We start from the raw sequence: 23,448 nt of genomic DNA on the forward strand, positions 1-23,448 counted from the left end.
CTGCCCTGCTGAGGACAAGGAATGGCCAATCTCACTTCAACTCAGATTGACTCCAAGGACTTCCTGGTATGCCCCCTGTTCCGAAGTCTCAGTGCCATCAAATACTTCATTCCACCATGCAACAGCACCTGGGATCTGCCATCTGTGAGTTCTGCCCTGATAATTGTTGTCAAACCTGTCCTGGGCACTTGAAAGGTGATTTCTGCTGTGCTGCTCTATCAAAAGTGACGCATCGACAACTTTGTGCAGGTTGGAACCAACACATTGCCCTTCAACATCAACGCAGTTGACACTCGACGATATCGCTTCCACGGACTGCATGGCTCGAAGACAATGGACTACTCAGCTCCTCAACAAAGCAGTACGGGCACTGAACAGGAGTTCGTTGACGAAGCCATCCTCAGGATTGATGACGTTGCGGCACCTCCAAGACTCCTTGCATCAAGTCTTCGACATTGATGCCGCCTCCATACTAGGTTTCTCAGTGGGGCATGCATGAGTCCTGTAGCTGACCGCCCTTGAATTGCAGTCGGCCTGAACTTTGGATTTACCCCAGTCTACACCAACAAGATGTTCCTGGTTGGTGCTTTATGACTCTAAGCACTACATTTCTGTTTACTGTTTAAAAATTAATAACTCCAGTTCTACTAATTTTAGATTTTTGTTGCTGTGGTCTTGTTTTACTCATAAAAATATAGTCTTTTTTCAAATCCTGTATGGAATATTTTGTGGTGTTTTCATTATGGCACTGAGTCTGTGTGCTGCACAAATACTTTACTCATTGCCTCTTTAGATAAGCCTGTCTGCTCTGTGCCAAGCTACCAGAGGGTGAGCACAGGTTATTGTTTAGTGTGTACCTAGTTTACCCTGACTACAGTGGTAGTTCCTGCTTGGACAAGGTGCATACCTCTGTCTACACAGTGTATCTCTATGTCTAATCAGCTTCTTGCTTGCTTGTCAGTGCTGTGTTGTTCGCTCTCCACACTGGCAGAGGGACCCATCGACTGATCCGAGAGAGTGCATTAGAGTAGATCTAGCTTTGTCTGGTTCTTACATCTTCCCTGCATTATGTGCATAATGTAAATATTTTCAGTAATTTTATGGATTAACTATGCCCTAAATCTTGACCAACCTGAAAGTAATTTATGTCTTTCACAATACCTTTAATAGACTGAGCATCCCTATCAGACCAGCACCCATTATCCTTAATATTCCAGCTTGTCAGTCTTGTATGCTTGCACGTTAAGGTTAAGAGAATTCTAGCATATTCAGTACAATACTTTGCTTCTGTAGTGCATATAACCATCACCCAAACCTTTAACTATACCAAGCACTTTTACCTGTTCCCCACTCCCTTGGGAGGGCCAAGCTCTCTTCTCAAATTTGGAATTCTCTTTGAAATGCTTTGGATATCAATGGCATTTTCAACTTATTACCAAAGTAATTGTACTGAAAAATGTATAATTTTACCCCATTTGTTTAAAAAAAATTGTATTAAAAATGCTCTTTGGGGAGAACCCTAGAAGCCCTCCACCCCCAAAATAGTTGTACTTACTTCCGACACCTGCACACATGCAGCAATTTGGGATTTTAATTTGCACTGTACCACTTTTAAAGTTCAAAAGCCGCTACTGCATCTTAGTTGTATCCTGTATCAATACGGTGCTAGCCTGACACATAGCAGACTTGAAAACATAGCAAAATGGTTTTCACAAGGCTTTATGTCAATTTAATCCCATTTCTAAGGACCATGCCGTAAATCACTGTCATCCACCAACCTAATGCTATATCATTTTTGCCAGATTCTACAAGTACAAACTTAAAGAGCAATTCTGTTAATAATGGTATAGTGCTCCATCATCCCTGTCTCAATGTAGATTTGGTTTAGATAGGCATTCCAATGAAAATAAATCTTTTAATTTGGCTATAATTTCTTACCTCGTGTATGGATTATCCCCAAATTCTGCAACTGCTTTGCACAGTCAGCTGGCATCTGACCTTCCAATATTTATGTAAGGTCTGTGCAATCGAAAAAATGTTATGGGCACATGAAATATGATTTTGTTTCTCCCTACATCCAAACCAACTGAATAGATTTATAGCAGAGTTGGCAAGAAAGAACTTAACTGAAAAGCATCCTTTTGTTAATTTGGTGGAAATTTGTTTTTGAGATACGAGCATTTATAAAATTGAAAAAATACAGCCAGGTGGTCTTTAACTGGTTAACATTTTTATATATTTTGACTTCACCATTTCAATCATGGAGGAATCATGAATCCTATCTGCTAATATCTGCAAATCCAAAATTTCAAAAAAATAAAGTAATCTCATTGAAAGATAAGGTTTTTTCCCTGTTTTCTCTATCAGATTCCCAATTCCAATGTTGGAACCACAGAGCCATGTGATCTCATAAGCTGGCTACACCATAAAAAAAATCTATTGAAGACGCTATTTCAGGACACGGGGCACAGGCCACCCCTCCTGAAACAATAATTACAAAGGCTATACAAGGAGACAGTGTGAGCACACCTCAAACCCAGTACATAGTGGGGAGACCCTCAAAAGGCCACCTCCCAGTTTAAATAAAAAAGTTTCAAAAGAGTCACTGGCATGTGGATCCTGTTTGAGATTAGCTGAATCCCAACATATATAATGATGCCCAGGCTCTGTGGTACTGAGATATATGCAGCAGACTACAAGTGCCACTGTAGGGGCAGCATGAATCCAGAAAATGGTCCACGAAAAGAGCTAGATTCATGCCTGAGTACCTCAAACCCCTGCATCTCCATGTGAGGATTTGCGGCCATTGATTCAGAACCAAAATCCCCATAGAAGGAGAGATGTGGATCAGAGAAGCTTGCCCTACCTTTGCGGTACCTTGGTATGAAACTTCCCATGCAATTGGGGTACCAACAAAAATCCCTCAATCCCCCCAAAAAAGCACAAAGGCAAGCTCTGAGGGCTAGGTCCCATGTGCAGTAGAGGTTGGCCACCCATGATAGATTGTGTGCTGGGCCTGGCAGCAGAGATTGGCTTAGTGCAGTGGACTGACTGCTTTGAAAGGTGTTTTGTTTCTGCTGGGTGCTTCCTTGATGATATTGCAATGGAAGGTGATTTTGGATGTTTGAAAAGGGGTCAGCATTCAAAACTGTGAACTTTGAGTTAAGTAAGGCAATAGGGGCCCTTAGTCTATCTCCATCTATTGTTTTGTCTGCTATGGCACCCTTGTTGTCTAACAGCCTTTGAGCGTACCAAGGTACTGAAGATTTATGTTTAGAGGATTTTTTTTAGTGGTTCGTCGAGTTCAACTCAAGGCTGTCAAGGAGTGTTTCGACATTTGATAGGTTGTGTGGAAGTTAGACAAGTTGGCAAAATCTTCCATTCTTCTATCGGGAAGTTTTTGAAGGAGTAGAATGTCCCTTGTTTTCTTTGCGGTTGGCCTTTTTGTGCAGGTGTGATGTGGGGAATAGGGAATGGCATGGCAATGTGACCTGTTCTGTCCATAAGCAAAGGCCTTGCGATGAATTGCGAGTGAGGCTGGTTTCAAAGATTTCCTATTTGATTTACAGAATGCGTCCACTGATTTTTTTATACCCTTTGATTACCAGAGGCAGAGGAATTAAAGTTTTCAAGGAAAGTGAGGTTGGTTTGCTGAATAGTGGTAGATGTGATGAAGTCATAGATTTATTCCGGACACTTTTGTTGGTACTAGGAAATTGTAGACCGAACAAAATAATGTCACCTCTGATTCAAGGAATGAAAAGCAACAGACAAAGCCCAAATGACGTAGGTGTTGCTGGATCTTTAGAAGTACTGGGTCTGTTCAATTGTAAATGAGGGTGAGTCCTCCTTCTGTCATGTAAGAGGAAGCAGTTTGCTGAATGTTGTAGCGCACAGGAATAAGTGCATCCCAGATTTCTGTGGATGTGGTTGTGAGTCATGCTACTGTGATGAAGAATGTATCTAAACTGTGATGTGTTATGATTTTAGCTAATCGTAGGTGCAGAATGTACATTTATGAGCATCATCAGAGCTTTTGGGTTCTGTTTATACTGAGTTGTTCCAAGCTGCTCAGTTTGGGCCCGATTCACAGAATGAACTTAAGACTCAATCCTAAACTTACTACTATTTTGGTATTCACAGAATGCACTTACTCATTTCGGTATTCACAGAAGGCACTTACTCATTTCGGTATTCACAGAAGTTAGTAGTCAAATAACCGGGCAAGTTTGGCCCAAATAAGTAAACTACCAAAAATTATTTCGGACCATAATCCCCTATCTCTCACTTTTTACTTAAGTGACATGCCCAGACCTCGCTCTAGTTGGTCTTTCGACAAAAGACTGCTTGTAAATAATGAATACGTAGAACATATGAAAAAATGGTCACAGGATTTTTTTGACTACAACCGATATAGCACATCCAGAAATATGGTATGGGATTGCTTTAAAGCTGCTGTCCATGGGGAGACAATCAGTTACGTAGCCAGACAGAGGAAAGAGGTGACAAGGCTTAATGAATTACAACTACAAAAACTAGCTGAACTAGAAGAGAAACATACTAGGGTAATAGCACAAAATATGGATGGTGGTTCAATCTTAAGAGATATGGCGATACTAAAAGCAGAGATAAACAGTAAAATTACCCAAAATACGGCTGAATTATACCAATCCCACCGAAATAAGATCTACGAAATGGGAGATAGGGTGGGTAAGCAATTGGCACTTCGAACTCGTCAAAGTCAATCTCTTAACTCGATTACGCGCATTGAATCAGAAGGTCAAGTATTTACAACACCTGAAACTATCTTAGAAGTGTTTCAAAATTATTATGGGAAATTGTACAAAAATGAGGACTCTTTAAATTCAAACGTAATCGAAGAAACACTATCAAAATGGGCAACCGAGCACGAAGATGGTGTAGGATTGGATAATGTTACTAGGCAATATCTAGAAAGAGAAATAACTCAAATAGAAGTGGAAACTGCTCTTGCAGAGTTAGCCGCGGGAAAAGCCGCAGGGCCAGATAAAATACCACTCGAGTTTTATAAAATTTTGGGTAATATAGTAACGCCTCTACTTCACGATTTATTTGTTGGAATTCAAACTAGTGGCATCCCTCCCAGGTCTTGGCAGGAAACTAACATTGTAAATTTTCAAAAGAAAGATAAACCTCCTCAGCTGCCCTCATCTTACCGACCTATCTCTCTAATAAATTCTGACTCAAAACTGTACTCAAAGATCTTGGCTAATCGGCTCAGGGGGATCACCGAACGTCTGGTCTCCCCCTGGCAACATGGTTTTATTCCAGGCAAGGATACTACGGACCATACCCGACGCGCTATTGCACTATTTGATGCCGCAAATGCTACGGGGGGCCAGATGTCGATGGTCCTCCTGGATGCCGAGAAGGCCTTCGACAGGGTTTCATGGGCATTCCTATGGGCAATACTAGATCTGAATAATGTTGGACCTTGCCTTATGAGATCAATTAAAGCAATGTATTTCTCACCGAAGGCTAGGGTATTGGTAATGGGCCAGGAATCTGGATTTTTTAACATATCTCGGGGGACTAGGCAGGGATGTCCTTGCTCTCACATTCTTTTTACTCTCTACATAAATCCTCTTTTTCTAAAACCTTTACAGGCTGAGGCAATTAAACCAGCTATACTGGGCCCCTACCAAACCAAAATATTAGCTTATGCCGACGATGTGGCTGTAATAACACCACAGCCCACGGAGGCTATATTAGAAATAGAACAAATTACTCAAGCCTTTGGTCAATTGTCAGGATATTCCTTAAATAGTGATAAAACGATGGTAATTTGCACAAATAATGTCCACTTTACTGATCCTAGAAGGGTAGAATCTGCTGTGTATCTGGGAGTTTGAATATCTGCCAAAATAGATGAGATTGTAAAAATTAACTATGAACCACTGCTCCAAAAAATAAAGAAAGAACTCAAAAGGACTGATGGACTACATCTCTCAATCATCGGAAGAGGCAATTTTCTCAAAATGAATATTCTACCCCGGGTTTTATACCTGTTTCGAGCGATTCCCCTTCTTGTGGAAGACAACATTCTAAGGGGATTGGAATCCCAAATGAGTAAATTTGTGTGGGGTTATGGGAAGGTTAGGAGATCTATCCGGAAGCTCTCCCTAGCCATCACTAGAGGAGGTTTGGCTATACCTGATCTGGGACTTTATTCATGGGCTGCTTTTCTGCAACAGATGATGTTACTATTTCATGTTAAACCACTGGGAAATGAGGTGGGGGCTAATCATATACCTTCAATCTATGAGTTGGCTATCGGTGATATTGCTAATGGCCTGCTACTGAAACAGATTGAACCCTCATATTATAAGAAAATAAAATGTAAGGTTATAACAAACGCATGGGTAGCGTGGAAGAAAATTTCGAGATATATGAAAATTCCCAAATACAATAGATATATCTCATTATGGCATTCCTTAATACTACCACCTCAAATATATGACGCTATTTCCAGACGTTAGGAAACTCTAGGAGTATTAACAATAGGAGATTTCATGCTCCCCAATAATGGTAATAGATTTCAACAACTTCAATCTAAATTTGCTATCACAAATAACAGTGTATTCAAATTTATACAAATCAACACAATTATAAATTCAAAACTTGCTAATATTTGTCTGGATAATATCCCTCTAATTGATCTTCTGTCTAAACCCTCAACTAGGATAGGTACCATTTACGACACATTAATTGAAAACCAACAAGATGATTTAGAATCTACCGAAGGGGGCTGGTCAAGGAAACTAAATAATCCCAATGTAGACATCGACATGTCTCTCATACTATCGTCACAGCTGTTTATGTCCTCCAATTTGAAAGCCCAACTATATAAAACCATTTTTGATTTGCATTTTACTCCCGCTAAACTTTTTGCTTGGGGGAATAAGGCCTACTTCAGAGTGTCCAAGGTGCGGCAAAGCAGCGGTAAATCTACTACATATGCTCTATGAATGTGATAAATTACTAGCACTGCGAACAATGATTGCTGGGTTCTGGCAGGAGGTGTTTGGGCATTCAGTAGCCGAATCTCCCACCCTCTATATTTTGGGCTACGATAACACTCTGAATCATACTAAGGCGGAAGAAGTATCACTCTTCTTGAGCACAGCTGTATATAGAATTATATTAACAGCCCGATGGAAGGATGCTGATCCCCCTAACTTTCAGATTTGGCTGTCTAGGCTCTTAGGTATGTACAATCAAGAAAAGGCGATTTTTGCCTGTAAAGGGATAAAATCTAGAGCACGTGGTATCGAGATTTGGAAACCAATTGAAAATTGGAGCAATGACAATAGAGATTGTGGCTAAATGTATGTAACCAGGACTACACGGCCTTAATCATCGGTTGTTTCTTCTTTATATTTTATCCTTAATATCTTTCTTTCTTTGAAATGTGTATGATATTTACTGAACTCTCGTTATAAAATTTTTGTATTTTTTTATTTTTCTTCTCTCTTTCTTATGTATCTGCAATTGTAAATCACCAAATAAAAATGTATTAAAAAAAAAAGAAGTTAGTAGTCCTAACTTTAGGACTCCTAAATGCCTTCTGTGAATACCGAAAGTCTTAAAATTAGGATTTTTCTCAGTTTAGTAGTAGTAAAGTTAGGACTCCTAACTTTAGGACTCCTAAATGCCTTCTGTGAATACAGAAAGTCTTAAAATTAGGATTTTTCTCAATTTAGTAGTAGTAAAGTTAGGACTCCTAACTTTAGGACTCCTAAATGCCTTCTGTGAATACAGAAAGTCTTAAAATTAGGATTTTTCTCAGTTTAGGAGTCCTAAAGTTGGGAGTCCTAACTTTACTACTACTAAATTGAGAAAAATCCTAATTTTAAGACTTTCGGTATTCACAGAAGACATTTAGGAGTCCTAAAGTTAGGAGTCCTAACTTTACTACTACTAAACTGAGAAAAATCCTAATTTCAAGACTTTCGGTATTCATAGAAGGCATTTAGGAGTCCTAAAGTTAGGAGTCCTAACTTTACTACTACTAAATTGAGAAAAATCCTAATTTTAAGACTTTCGGTATTCACAGAAGACATTTAGGAGTCCTAAAGTTAGGAGTCTTAACTTTACTACTACTAAACTGAGAAAAATCCTAATTTTAAGACTTTCGGTATTCACAGAAGGCATTTAGGAGTCCTAAAGTTAGGACTACTAACTTCTGTGAATACCGAAATGAGTAAGTGCCTTCTGTGAATACCAAAATGAGTAAGTGCATTCTGTGAATACCGAAATGAGTAAGTGCATTCTGTGAATACCAAAATAGTAGTAAGTTTAGGATTGAGTCTTAAGTTCATTCTGTGAATCGGGCCCTTTCTTCTGTGGGCAGTGTGAGGATGTTAGTGAGGGGTTTGTTAGCAACCGTTGTTGGCCTCTGTTGTGTGTGCATGCATAATGTGTGTGTGGTCCGGCTGTGAGTATTGATTTAGGGAATGGTACATGCTGTGTGTGGTACATGGTGTAGATGGCTTATTTGAAGAGCAGAGGTTTTGGCTACCGACTTGTGCTAACCATCAACAACCCAAGTAAGTGGTGCCCTTGTCAGAGTCTGTGCTCAGCAAAGGATACCAAGGGAGTGGGATATCAAGGGAGTGGGTTAGTCTGCTGGAGACAGGGACGATAGGTGGGGAGTAATGATTGGTCTGCTCTGGCTGGAGCTCCAGAATTGGATGCCTGGATCTTGTCTCTCAGTGACTTAGTAGTAAGAGGGCTGATGAGGCATTTTAATCTGGTGACAGGAGGTAATTGGTGGCTTCTTCCCTGACAATGGTGGTAAAAGACATGTTGAGAGATAATTGGTCCACTGTGAATGGAGCCTGTGGATTAGTATGTTGGGTCTTTAGTGAGTGGGCAGTGCCGTAGCTGTTGAGGTGAGCTATGCTGTGCACTGTGTTTTGTTCATTTTGCCATAAATTGTAATCTATTTAATTGATGATTAGACATGCAGGTGTAACAAGTACCAAATATGTTGAAAGATGTGTTGGCATTTTATTAATGAAAGTATTCTGAGAGATGTGTTTATGGGTTTGTTGTTGAGACTTTTTTGCCTTCACTCTGTCAATGATGCACTTGCTTGATTGACACATGACTGCTTATGAGGCTACCAGGAATAACTAATCTATGTGAGTTCCTAATGATCAGGGGCTCATTTTTAGGGTTTTGCTTGTTCAGACCCAATATGTCCAAACATGGATTTCCTACAGATTTTGAAGTTTTCATTTTTTAACTTGCCATGCCATTCACTGTAAGGCAATCTCTCTAGAATTTAGTTAGGACAAACAGCTGAAAATACTAAGTTGCTTTCCTGGAAGCATTACGATTCTCCATTAAGAATGTGAAGTCCATTTATGCGTAACCAATAGGAACAAACCACACTCCCTGAACACATTTTTAGAAAAAGAGCTGTACCTCAGGGATAAAGTACAGAAACAGCAATGTCACATCCCCCCGTGGTGGAAATAGTGTGCTAAAGGCCAAAAAGGCAAAGCATACTAAAGAGCACTAACGACCTGAGACCATATTTATCGCAACAAATATATCAAATTTATTGTAACAGTTCTCAAGGTACAAAAGACATGATTCATGTAGATTTCATAAATATTCTATAATATACAAAATACGATCAAGAAAAACCAGGTGCAACACTCATACTCAAACCCATTCATGCTCTCAAACAAATTCATACTCATTCATTCACAGATACACAAAAATCACATGTGCTCCACTTCCTCAACACATCTATTCATCTACGCCAAAGTGTCTTTGACAATAAAGTAAACACACTAGACCACAGTGATCACCCTTTCACTGTATTTTTATTTTTTCATAGGGTGAGAAAGAGTTATTAACAAAGTTTGTTTTGAACTTCAATAGATGCCACAAATAAGTAGTGTGAGGGGAGACATGAAGACCAGAGGTCCCCAGCGCCGATGCGCGTTTTTGTGTCCGACCAAACATGTGGGTCGCACCTTCTTCAGGGCGCAGAAGAAATGGATAGCAGGGCGAAAGAAGGGGGGTACCCGGGAAACTTGAATTTACATCAATCTAGTCAAACATAACAGAAAGTCCAGGAATGTCCTGATAAAATGTAGAGTAGAGGTTGTCCCGGGGATCAATAGAGGAGGAAACCAGCCAGGCTGCCCCAGTGGAGAGCCAATCTGCAGATGAAGGCCACCAGGGCAAATAGTATCCCGGGGGAGAAAATTCACGGAATGTTTAGAAGGGGAGCGCAAAAGCTCTTCCCTTGTCTATAAAAGTCCATTTATGCACCTAATGTCAACTTAAGTGCAGAAAATGTCCACTTTGTACCGAGATTGACATTCATGATGCACCGAATCAATATTACTAACATTTTCTATGAACAGATTACATTTCCAAATGCCAAAGTTGTGGCAGGGGAGAATTTCCACAGAAAGAATTCTAATACTAGTGACCACCCAAAAACAAAGGGTTTGTGGGTATTCACCAACAACTTGCATCCTAAAGATACATATATATTCATGTCTGAGAAGGGCAGAATAAGGCCCTCATTAGGATGTCAGTCGGAAAGCCTCCAACCACAGGTTGGAGGCTTTCCTACCGACTTCCATGGTTTGACTTCCAACCGCTACATTACAATTATGGTGGTCGGAAGTCAAACCGGCCAGTCATTTCAACTGGCTTCCGATTGGCTACTTAAGCCCTTCGGCCAGACAGAAATCGCAAATTAATCCATTTTGGACAGTGTTTTCGCCATAGGGATTATGATCTTGGTTTCCAAAAGGCTTTCCATGTCAGGCTTTCCAAAAAGCGACTTAGGGGACCCCTAGCAGGGCCCCATCCCTCAGCGGCCTCTAGTTGGCGGTATGGGGGACATCTATGGTGCACGCCTGTAAATCCCTGCACTGCATGGCAGGCACTGTGAGGTGCCTCCCCCGTGGTGCAGGGATTCACAGAAACACGCATTTCTCTATGGGAGCTTGTGGTCCGGCCAGTTTCTGACACAGATCACTTGTTTCATTAGTGCATTTTACCCAGGTCTTGTGACATTTTTTGTGGTTACCCCATTAATTTGTAATGGTTTCCGACCGCAGCACAAGCTCCCATAGAGAAATGGGAGTATGCACGTAATAGGAGGTGCAGAACTGCTGACCTATGGTTGGTCAGTTCTCACACCGAGACTGACATCGTAATTAGAAACAAAACAGGTGATGGACCGAATGTGGATCAATGTCACACATTCACCCCAGTCCAAAGATCTGGGCCCAAATCCATCGTTTTTTTGCACTCCACACCACCCTGGGTTAGACAATGGCGATATGCAAATCAGCTCTGACCCTGTGCCCCATGGGAACAGTCCAGTCCGAACTACAAAAGCCATGTCCTTCCCAGAACGGAATCAAGCATCCGAGGACCGGACCGGTTTCGAGGTAACACCTCTCATCAGCCCGGCTAGCTTGACTCCAGTGGTGTGGAGTGCCTGGGACCCACGTCTGGGCATCCCCAGCGCACTTAGGGCGGCAATTGCAAACAAAACAGGTGATGGACCGAATGTGGATCAATGTCACACATTCACCCCAGTCAAAAGATCTGGGCCCAAATCCATCGTTTTTTTGCACTCCACACCACCCTGGGTTAGACAATGGCGATATGCAAATCAGCTCTGACCCAGTGCCCCATGGGAACAGTCCAGTCCGAACTCCAAAAGCCATGTCCTTCCCAGAACGGAATCAAGCATCCGAGGACCGGACCGGTTTCGAGGTAACACCTCTCATCAGCCTGGCTAGCTTGACTCCAGTGGTGTGGAGTGCCTGGGACCCACGTCTGGGCATCCCCAGGGCACTTAGGGCGGCAATTGCAAACAAAACAGGTGATGGACCGAATGTGGATCAATGTCACACATTCACCCATCGTAATTAGGGCCTTGGGGCCAGATGTAGGAGACCAAATACCGGTCGGTAACGGCCGATTTCGGCCGTTACCGACCGGTATTTGGGTTTTGTAATGTAGGGGGCCTTTGATTTACAGAATTGGTAAATGTACCGATTTGGTAAATTTACAGAATCGGTAAAATACAGAGGGGCAGATTTATGATGCCCTTGCGCCTCTTTGCACCGCAATTGCGTCACTTTATTTGACGCAACGGCGGCGCAAACAATGCGCCCTATTTACAACATGACACATCTAGGAGATGCATCACGTTGTAAAGCCCTGCGCCATAAGGAGGCGTTCCTGCGCAGGGGGGGGGCGTTCCTGCGCAGGAACGCCTCCTGAAAGTGGCTGAGTGAAATCTATGAGATTTCACTCAGTCACTTTCAGGCCAATGCTGCGTCAAAACCCTTCAAGGCCCATAGGAATCAATGGCAAATACCAATTCGATAATTACCGAATCGGTAAATACCGAATCCTACTGATTCGGTATTTGTTACCGAATAATTACCTACATCAGATTTACTGTTTCATGAATACCGAATCGGTAAAATTCGGTATTTATGAATCGGTAAATCTGATTTACTACATCTAGCCCTAAGTGTTTGCTGGGTAAATAGTGAAAAGTAACACAACCAAATCTCTTGGGGGTATAAGTGAAGAGGTTTTTCCATAAGAAAAAAAAGTGTGCCTGTGGAGAAAAGAAATAATAAATGTGCAAAGGCACATTTTATCACTTTGCAAAAATGCACTTACCCACCTGGTGGGTATTGTACATATGTAATTGTTACCATTTCAGCACTTTTAAATGTATACGCTCTCCTTGGATTCCATGAGGATTCTGTAAAAGTCAGTAATTCTTTAGCAGTATACCAACTTTAAATTTCAGACCTTTGTTAATCAGCCCAAATTGCGATTGTTTCCAGTTTTCAACTGTCTGTTATATCACAGTGAGACCTAATTACATATTTACATTGGATATTTTCTCCATGTCTGTTGTGGGGTACCCTCAATGTTTTCTGTGAATACCTAATGCTAAACTGCTATTAAATGAATAACCATGTAGTGAGTAGGTATCTGACATTTAACAGGAAGGTTGTATCAGTTGTGAATCTGTGTCTTAGCAGTGCTGGGTGGAAGATCAGTTTGTGAGGGGAGGTGGCAAACTTTAGTGTTAATATCTTTGCTTCTCTTTGCCATCTGGGAGGAACAGGCATTTATATGGTACATTGTGTTTCTTGTGGAGCTGAAAGTCTACCTGTGTATGCAATCCGAGTGAGGAATGGTCAGTGCTGATTCCCATCATTCGCCCTGGTAATGAAGGCTTGTATGATCTTCTTCCATGATAGGATAGTGTCTGCGCTCCCTTGTCCCACTTGCCATTCTATACTGAGGACGACACCCTTGTCTTTCTCTGCCTGTTTCTTAATCCTTTGCACCTGCTGGGTAATCGGTGGGAAATTAACTGAGCTCCATGCCATAGCTAGTCCTACCTTGTCTAATCCCAAGGCTAGGTCTAGCACACTGTTACCAGGATTTTTTTGCCATATGATGAATAAGGCCTTGTAGGTATGATTCAGGTCATAACAGTCCTGTCTGGTTCAGTGTCTTCTTTAGCATTGTCAACACTTACAACCAGAAAGTTGATGTCATCACCCATGGCGATGCCATACGACGCCAGCCTGCCCCCACACATCTGCATCTGGATAAAAGACCTCACCCTCCCTCCGCCATCAGCAGAAAAATCCTCTCATCTGTCTTGCTGTGAAGTAAATTACCCAAAGCTCATCTTTACCCCTCAATGAACTGGATTTATAAAGTACGTCATATCAGCTGTGAGGGTCTCAAGGCACTGGAGATGCTAACTGCCTCGTGGTGATTTGTTCTTTTTAATAATCCGATTTTGAGTCTTTTCCTGAATTGCCAGAGCAATAGTGCAGCCCTGAGTTGGCGGGGATGGTTGTTCCAAGCTTTAGACACCAGGTGGGAGAAGGAAGGTCCTCCGTTGCTACTTCGGTGGATCAAGGGGGGTGTCTGCGAGGAAGAGAGAGGGGGATTGTAGGTGTCTGGTTGGTTGGTGGAAGTTAATGTGTTTTTTGATGTATGGCGGTCCTTCATTGTGCAGGGCTTTGTATGCATGGGTCAGCATCTTGAACTGGCGTCTTTTCTGGATGGGGAGCCAGTGTATTATCTTGAGATAGCCTTTGGCACTCTGTCTGCCTTTTCTCCAAGTAAACACATCACTCTGCCACTGTGATCTGTCTATTCACAGCATGTTTGAGTGAGATGGAGAGAGCAGTACCTGTACATAGTTGATGTTGTACCACTCATGAATTGGATGATGCTCAGGCCTTTCTTGGTCAACTCTGCCATGACAAAGATAACCTCCTTCTTGACATCCATTGTGCCAGGCACTACACTTGAAACTATTCAATTTCCACTTCATACCCTACTCCATCCCCAAGCACTAGAAACTTTGAAATCTGTTTAATTCCAGCACACTGATACATTTCAAGTACTGAGGACTGAAAAATGTGAAACTATATTTATCAAGGGAACGAGAAGAACTGAATTTTTCCATCAAGCATCCTCAAGGAAATGGTAGCTCCCATCCATGTCACCCCATCACTTTTGGATGACAACAGTGGTCCCTGTAGCATCTAACTCCTTTGAAATCAAGCCAGCCCTGCATTGGACTATCACAATGCAATATTTAAGGGCCAAAATAAAACAAAATGGCTTAATTGTGACAAACAAACCCCATATATGTTTGGAAGAACTGTTCCGAAAACAATGGTCACAGATAGCATGGAAATGCACCTATGACTGTTTAATCCTCATCATAAACACAGCAGAAAGTATCTCAGAGGTTCCCCTAGGTAAACAACTGACATGAGAAAATAAGCTGAAAGCTGTAGTTCAGGTGTCTGTCTACACAAAAAGGTTGGAAGAGATTATTAAAAAGAATGGGAACAAATAATTTCTCACATAATATAAGATAACTACATTACAGAAAGGCTTCAAGAAGTTCAGACTTGATTAAGTTTACCCATACACTTCTGAGGATTACTAGTTCCACCAACCACACTCCCAGGAACTAATGAATATGCAGAAGAAAAAACAATGATTACAGAAATGGACCTTCCAGATTGCTCGAGTGGAGTAACAGGGATGAACACATGTCCCTGTCATGGGATTTTCATCACTCAACAGGTCCAGGATTTTTCAGACCGTCTCCACTTTGCTTGTGGTACTGGACCTATGACAAGCATCGATGTTTCGACCCTATGGTGCCCCAATGGGTGGTCACGGCGGGTCTTTCTCAAGAGAGGAGTGTGAGGGGGTTTGACAGTTCTGTTTTCAAGGCCGGAGACCCTCAGCCTGAATCAGTACGGCACAATGACCAATTTATCCGTAATGATGAATGAATCAGGTCAAAGGACTAAATGGTGGTGCAGCGTCCCATCTGTCTGCTGCATGGAGTCATCTGATTGATACATTGGCCATTGTGCTGTACTGATTCAGGCTGAGGGTCTACAGCCTTGAAAACAGAACTGTCAAACCCCCCCACACTCCTGTATTGAGCGTGACCACCCATTGGGGCACCATAGGTTCGAAACGTCGATGCTTGTCATAGGTCCAGTACCACCAGGATTCCAATAGGAAGAATAGGAGTCTTTGGCTACAAATCAGTAGCTGGCCACTGAAACACCTGTATATATCTGTATATATGAAATTGTTTCCACTGTATATATTGTTTTTCCTTTTGAGCACTACACACAAATGTCACTCAATTGCCCTTTAACACTAATGTTGACATTCTACCCATGTATTGTATGTTATCATTGAATGAAGTAATTCTGATAAAAAATACACAGTACAACCAGTTGATCTCATTACTTATTTTTTAAGTATTAATTTCTAAAAGCTCTGTCTATTAGAGAGCGTTCATCTTAGATTGCATTTATAGCAGTGTCAAAGGAATTTTGTCTTACCCAACTGAACCACTTCTTTGTTTAACCATTCATTACCCAGGTTCTGAGGGACACAGGGTTACCCCTTTTTCTTTAACCACATAATTTTGGGGGCTCCCCACCCAGACAACAGTTCGCTAAGTTCTATCCACCTGAGTGGGAATAGGCAGGGCCAGAGCAACGGGAAGGCAAAGAACAACTAAAACTCCACACGTACAATAGAAGGAAGAACCACTAAAGATGATCAGGATAAAGGGTAAAGAAGCATCCCCAGCACCAGCAAAGCAACTTAGATGTGAATTTGTCGGAGTGACCCTTGTCATACATTGAAAGGAGCATTCTTAACAAGGAGCTCAGTTTTGTCCCAACACCCAGAATCAATTTATTTAATCCTCATTGTGATTTAGCTGTTTATTCCAGGAAAATCCAATTAAAAGCATTTTACCAGAAAATTAAATAGTAAACCACCAACAGTAATCTACACAATCTCTTTTATTTTAATCCCCTTACCGCTTTGACTTCGGCTGAGATTCAAGCATTAGAACAGGCTATGCTTAAGAGATCATTAACTTGAAACGAAAATGTATTGTCCATTATATCTAACAGGAAGAGCAAAATGCCTTGAATGTACTATCGAACAATAAAACAATTAGTTATGCATGTCGATAAGTGTGAAGCTATTGTTTGATGTCTACAGACAGCTCCAGCAAATAATGCCTTAGGCTCCTGAGTGATCAAAAAAGCTAGACAGTCAGACCCTACCAAGCATGTATGCCAACAGGTCAAAACACTAATATACGAAGCTGAATTCTCAGGCTCCTCAAAAGAGAAGCAGACCTCTTTATGAAATTAAATCCGGAGATACTATATCCCTGTACCTTGCCCATAATTCACAAAGGTAAACACCCACCACCTGGACTTTCAATTATGTCAGGCATTAATACCATACTAGAACTAATGTTAATATTTTATGATTTGCTCCTGAAACCAATGGGAGAAGAGATGCCTTCATATCTAAAAGACACTAAGGTTGCACTGAGCATAATCAGTACAATTAAGTCCAATGGATTTTCTGATCACTCTTAATATGGAGACAATCTATATAAGCATCCCTCAGGGGGCCTCATTTACTCATGAGGAACACTGAATGGCATTAATGACACAAATAAACGTTGTGATGGCCTGTCCAGCTATGGCCCTTAAATACAACTATTTCTAGTTTGAGAATACATTATATTTCGAGACTCAGGGCACTTCTAAGGGGTAGCACTTTTTCTCTCAGCCTGGCTTGCTATGTATGCAAAGTTTTGAGCCTAGAGCCATCTACTCCTATACAAATCTATTTAAAACTCAAATTACTTTGTGGCAAAGATGTCATCAAGCATGAAAACAAGGAATGCACCAAGGCATTCTTCATCTGAAACAATGGGTTGGATTCATATTTAGGATTCAACTTGACATATTCAAATTTGAAGATGTCATTTTTGGGCCTGGAAATCAACTTCAGAGATGGGTATGAACAATCATGGCTTATAAGAACCCAACAGCTCATAAACATCTTCTGCGTTTCCATAATTTTTACCCGAGGGCACTTTGAGAAAATCTATCCTCCAGACAATTTTTTCACTTCAGGCAGTACTGTAGTGATATAGCCAGCCATGATTACCAAGCAGTACAAAAGAGGGTGGTGATGGACGGAGCATCTGAATCAATCAAACACTCACACCCAGTCAAAAGATCTGGGTTTAATCCATCACCATTCTTTAGCCCACTCTGCCACCCCAGTTCAGACATGGCTATATGCAAATAATTCTGACCCTGTGCCTCATCGGAACAGTCCAGCCCGAACTGCCAAGCCATGTCTTCCCTGGACCGGAAACAAGCTTCCGAGTACCGGTTTCTGGCATTCCAGCCGTCTTCAGCCCGGCTTGCTTGAATCCAGTGGCAAAGTGAGCAAGGGACTCACGTCTGAGCATACCCTGCCACACTTATGGTGGCCAAAAGCGGTACAAAAGGGGGTGGTGATGGACGGAGCATCTGAATCAATCAAACACTCACACCCAGTCAAAAGATCTGGGTTTAATCCATCACCGTTCTTTAGCCCACTCTGCCACCCCAGTTCAGACATGGGTATATGCAAATCAGTCTGACCCTGTGCCTCATGGGAACAGTCCAGCTCGAACTGCCAAGCCATATCTTCCCTGGACCGGAAACAAGCTTCTGAGGACTGGTTTCTGGCATTCCAGCCGTCTTCAGCCTGGCTTGCTTGAATCCAGTGGCAAAGTGAGCAAGGGACTCACGTCTGAGCATACCCTGCCACACTTATGGTGGCCAAAAGCAGTACAAAAGGGGGTGGTGATGGACGGAGCATCTGAATCCATCAAACACTCACACCCAGTCAAAAGATCTGGGTTTAATCCATCACCGTTCTTTAGCCCACTCTGCCACCCCAGTTCAGACATGGCTATATGCAAATCAGTCTGACCCTGTGCCTCATGGGAACAGTCCAGCCCGAACTGCCAAGCCATGTCTTCCCTGGACCGGAAACAAGCCTCCGAGGACCGGTTTCTGGCATTCCAGCCCCACCCCAGGTCTTGGAAGGAGCGTCCATGTACATCAAAACATGCCCGCAGTTCTGTCAAGAACAACACATTAATGTCAGCCCCAAACCAAGCAGGGAGTCAGTGAAGTGCCGAACAAACACCATAAAAGTACCAAATGGCTCCAATTAAGAACACCATGGAAACTGGGATACAAAAAACCCAAGCAAGAGCAACAAAACAGAGAAACAAGACCGTATCCTTCAAGTCAGCAAGGGCGACAGTGGAAATCCCAAGCATAGCCAACACCTTGGGAAAAGGGGGACATGTAAGTGGCTCCAACAAGCTTTTTTTCTGCACTGTGAACCAGACACACCCCGACCTCAAGACCAGGAAGGCGCATTTGTGAGAAGGCCCACACCCAGCCCTCCTAGCCTGGTGGCAATATCCACATCCATCAACGGATGCCCATAGCAAGACAGAAATCACACCTCCAGCCTCAAGCAATCCAGGGAGGGTCAAACACTAGGACCATCAGTAAGCAGCCACGAACAAGTCCTGCAGACATTGTGGATGCACTTACTGTTAAAAGTACCTATTTCAAAAACCCAGAAGGTCCCAGGAAGCCACCAAAAGAATGAACTCAACCACAGCAAAAATAAAATGTTAGCAGCAAAGGTGAAATCCCAAAAGGTGATAAAGGAATAAGCAGAAAGTCCCATTCCACGATATTAATGGGAAACTGTGCTCCTAAGTAAACACAATTGGACAGAGAGGAGTTTGTGTCAGTAGCAGTGGTTTGTCTGTTTCAACAGATTGACATGTGAGGATCGGAATGGGGCTGTGAGGAGAAGGTAATGGAGATGTTCTTCATTTAAACTTGTGGGTAAACCATGAGCACATTGAACACATGTCAGTTTGCAGCTTTAATTCACTGCTTGCATGCTACATTGCCATTTTGATAGCTGGTCTCACAGTATTTTTTTTTCTCTAAAAAGATGAGAGATGAGAGGAACATGCTGAAGGTTGTTTCTCGAATGCATCGCATCTCAATAATCTTGAAACTTCTGGTGGAGCAGTTTACAGTTCTGGAAACAATGACAGCCTTAGACTTCTTCGATTTCAGGTATGTACCTTTGAATAGTTTTTGCATAACACATGAGTGTCTTGCTTATAATAAACAGTGCCCATTGATTGCACTGTCAATATATTATTCCATAGTTTACAGTACCAGGAACCATGCAGCTGACATTTATTACGAATATTATTCACGAAGACAAATGATGTACATCTTGATAGTATCAGTCAGTCAAAATATCTTTATTCGGCTTATTTAAAAACCATACAAAGAGAAGAAGGATAAAATACATTTCATATAACATTTTTCATAATACACATGATATAGGATTTTAACAACAAGTTTTAAGATTATAATAGACAGTTAAAAAGGTTGTTTGACATAAATAACTAATCTTGACAGACAGCTTTCGCCCTTGAGGCGGCTACCAGAAATTTAGCAACGCAAAAGGTAATGTGGGGATTAGGTAGTAATTGTAAGAAGAGCAAAGCCGGTCTCACCTGGGTGAAGCCGGCTTCCTTAAGAATTGGCAACAAGAATTTTTTCCTTGGCTCTAAATACAACCCACAAAACATAACAAAATGCATTGTATCTTGCACTGAAAACTGGTCGCAGCTACAGGGCGGGGCTAGTTCTGGCTTCTGCCAATTATTAAAAGAGCCTAAGTAAAAGTGCAGCAAATTAAATCTAAATTTAGTTAAAAGAAACCTGTGGAAGGGGAGTGTAACGAAGCCAAGATATGGCGCGAGTGATGGCGAACTAACCAACAGGCAATGATCCCTCACTGCCGGTTTTGCTAGTTCACGTTCTTCACGGCATATTTCCTTCCTTTCCATGAAAGACTTTTTGACAAAATCGAGATCTTGAATCCTAATGCACTCCGGGGAGGTAAAAAGCTCCGGGCGGCCTAAGTCAGAAAAAGCCCTGGCCAAATAGGCCAGCCAAGGAATCTTGTGGGGTTTATCAAGGGACAGGACATCAGTCATGATCTTATGGTTTAATGGAAGTTCTTCATTCATCCATATTTTTAACCAAAGAATCAAAGGGGCCAAGCTCAACTTATCTGAAAGAAACTGTAGGCCAACTTCTTTATGTATAGAATGCATTGGGGTCGACTGGGGTACAGAGAGTAGGTTTCTGATAAATCCATTCTCTGCTCTCTGAATTGGTTCCACATTTACATATTCCCACAATGCGGAACCATATATTGCAATGGCCACAGATTTGCTATTATAGATTTTTAAAATGGCTTCCATAGGCCTGGCCCCTAGCCTACCAGCAAAACTCAGGAGTGCTGAAGATGATCGTATAACGGCCAGCCTCTTAGCTCTAACCTGTGGACCCCAGGACCCTTTTTGGTCAAACAGTATGCCTAGGTAAGGAAATGTGGATACCCTAGAGACCAGGTCCCCCCCTGCAAATAAATGTTGGATTTCTCTTCCTGCGACACTCTAGGCCCACCACCATTGTGTGTGACTTGGCTACGTTTATTTTGAGATCTAGTTGCTCCATAAACGAGCCAAAAGCATTCAATAGGCGCTGGAGGCCAACTCCCGTACGGGCAATCAGCACGGCATCATCCGCGTATAGGAGCGCCGGGATCTTTGATGCTCCTACACGCGGGACGTCGGCTTCCTGCCCCCGTAGGTGTACCCCCAGGCCATTGATGTAGATGGTAAAGAGTAAGGGGGCTAGAATGCAGCCCTGCCGCACACCCCTTAAAGATCTAAAGAGAGCAGTGCGCCTGCCCTCGTTCGTCACACGTACACTCGAGAAGAGTTCTTGGTGCAGGGAGGCCATGAAGGTGACCAATGCCTCATCAATACCTAACTCCAGCAGAATAGACCACAACTTAGTCCTATTGACCAAGTCAAATGCCGAGGAGAGGTCCATGAATGCAAGATACAAAGACCCCTCCTTAGCTATAGTGTATTTGGAGATGAGCAGGTGTAAGTTGATGCACTGTTCGATAGTCCCCTTTCTTTCCCTAAATCCATATTGGATTTCGGACAATCCACCACAGCCCTCAACATTCTCCCTCAGCCTGGATAAGAGAACTCTACCTAAAATTTTTACTGATGAATCCAGGAGGGATATAGGCCTGTAACAGCCTGGATCATCCCGCTGACCTTTTTTAAAAATGGGAACTATGGTGGAGGTGTTCCAAGATGCAGGTACAGGGTTACCATTACCTGCATTAAACACGTTTGCCAAGACTTCAGCCCACAATTTTGGGGAGTACATAAAAAAGTCGGCAGGCACACCGTCAGGGCCAGGTGCCTTGTGCTTTGTAGTGGACATAATGGCTTTCTCCACCTCATCTCGGTTAAAGATGATGGGGCGGGTGGCTGATCTTATCAACAGGGCGTCTTTAGTTACATCAGCAGTATCCCCATAGACATTTTTAAAGTGAGATAACCACTTTTCATCGAGAATAACGCAGTCCGTGATATCATTATTGTCATCTGAGAAAAAGGGCTGTTTAATTATCTCCCAGAATTTTTTACTATCCTTCAGGACTGCCGCCGAAAGGAGGCCCTCCCATGCTTCTTGTTTAATGGTATCCTTTCGTTTTTTTATTGCTAATTTATAAATTTTCCTGAGTCTGGTAATCTCATCTTTTACCCTAGGGGTATTTTTTAGGGCTACCAGTAGTGATCTGTGTGCTTTTGAGCATGCTGAATCGAACCAGTGCTTATTTCCTGGGATTCCTTTTTTAGTCTTTACTAAAAGGTCCTGTGACACCTGCCCACATATTACCTCAAACGCCTCTACAATTTCTTGACCCTGTGCACAAGGGTTATTACAGACCTCAACCTGCCCCTTAATCTTTGAGACGTTTTCAGCATAAAAGTTTTTCGGAACCACCTTTGCCCATTTCAGGCGTCTACCTTGGTCAGAAGTCCTCAGGGGGTGGGCAGTTACTTTCAGTGGGGATGGTCCCATATTGCCTCCCCACGCCACTTCTAATTCTACCGGATTATGGTCACTGAAATGTGATTGTGTGGTGTGATAGACATTAACCCGGCTAAGAGTGCCTAAGGATACAAATATGTAATCAATAATTGAACCATGAGGGATGCCTGTGAAGGTTGGCAGTCTAATGCCACCATCTGGTTCATAGAGGTCAAAGTTGGCGAGAAAATCTTCCCGCTCCTCTCCCTCAGTGGTGTGTTCAAAATGAGGTCCCTCAGGTCCATCATCCCCTTCAGGGCTACTTCTCCTGCAATTTAGATTGCACGGATGAATATTAAAATCACCTAATAAAATGTAATCTGTATCAAGCGTATTATTCTGACTGACCGAATTTAAAATACTATCTAAGTCAGTAATATTACGGCCTCTGTGATCACTATTCCCTGAATTATAGAAATTTATAAAAATAGTCCTGCTAGTATTTTTAATCACTCTTTCGACCATCAGGATATTAGGGGAGTCGGTGTTAATCTGCCTACAGCTACCCTTTAAATCTAGAGAGAACAGGAATAAAAGGCCTCCCTTAGCCCTCCCCATGCGACTGTGGACGGCTGCTTTGGTAAAACTAATAAACCCATCCCACCACAAATTGTCAGAAGTGTCCCAAGTTTCCTGAAGGGCAATAATGTGGTGGCCTAGGACAAAGCTTGACCAGGATTTATCCTGACGCTTACCGTTTAGCCCTGCTATGTTCCAGCTTATTAATCTACAGGAGTCTATAGATGTCTTAGTTACTGGGCACCGCACCAATGCCACTTCGGGCTCTTGCGATATTTGCGTTACTTCATTGAATCCTACATCCACTAGACTATGTAGATTAGCGCTACCCCGACCCTGAATCGGGCTATGGTCAGGCAAATATGACGTGGATATGGGATGATCGGTAAAAAGTGTATTATGGTCTTCGTGC

The 23,448-nt window shown here is 42.3% G+C and overlaps 1 protein-coding gene across 1 annotated transcript in view; it reads left to right on the forward strand.

Annotated features, from left to right (window-relative positions):
* The window catches only part of TDO2 (tryptophan 2,3-dioxygenase), a 191,029-nt gene that overhangs the window by 82,801 nt on the left and 84,780 nt on the right, over positions 1 to 23,448 (forward strand). The window contains exon 5 of the mRNA XM_086962340.1: positions 19,483 to 19,610. Coding sequence (XP_086818466.1) covers positions 19,483 to 19,610 — 128 coding nt within the window. The remainder of the gene's footprint in view (positions 1 to 19,482; positions 19,611 to 23,448) is intronic.

The sequence above is a fragment of the Lissotriton vulgaris genome, chromosome 3_1, assembly GCF_964263255.1.
Source record: "Lissotriton vulgaris chromosome 3_1, aLisVul1.2, whole genome shotgun sequence".
In the NCBI taxonomy this organism is placed as follows: Eukaryota; Metazoa; Chordata; class Amphibia; order Caudata; family Salamandridae; genus Lissotriton; species Lissotriton vulgaris.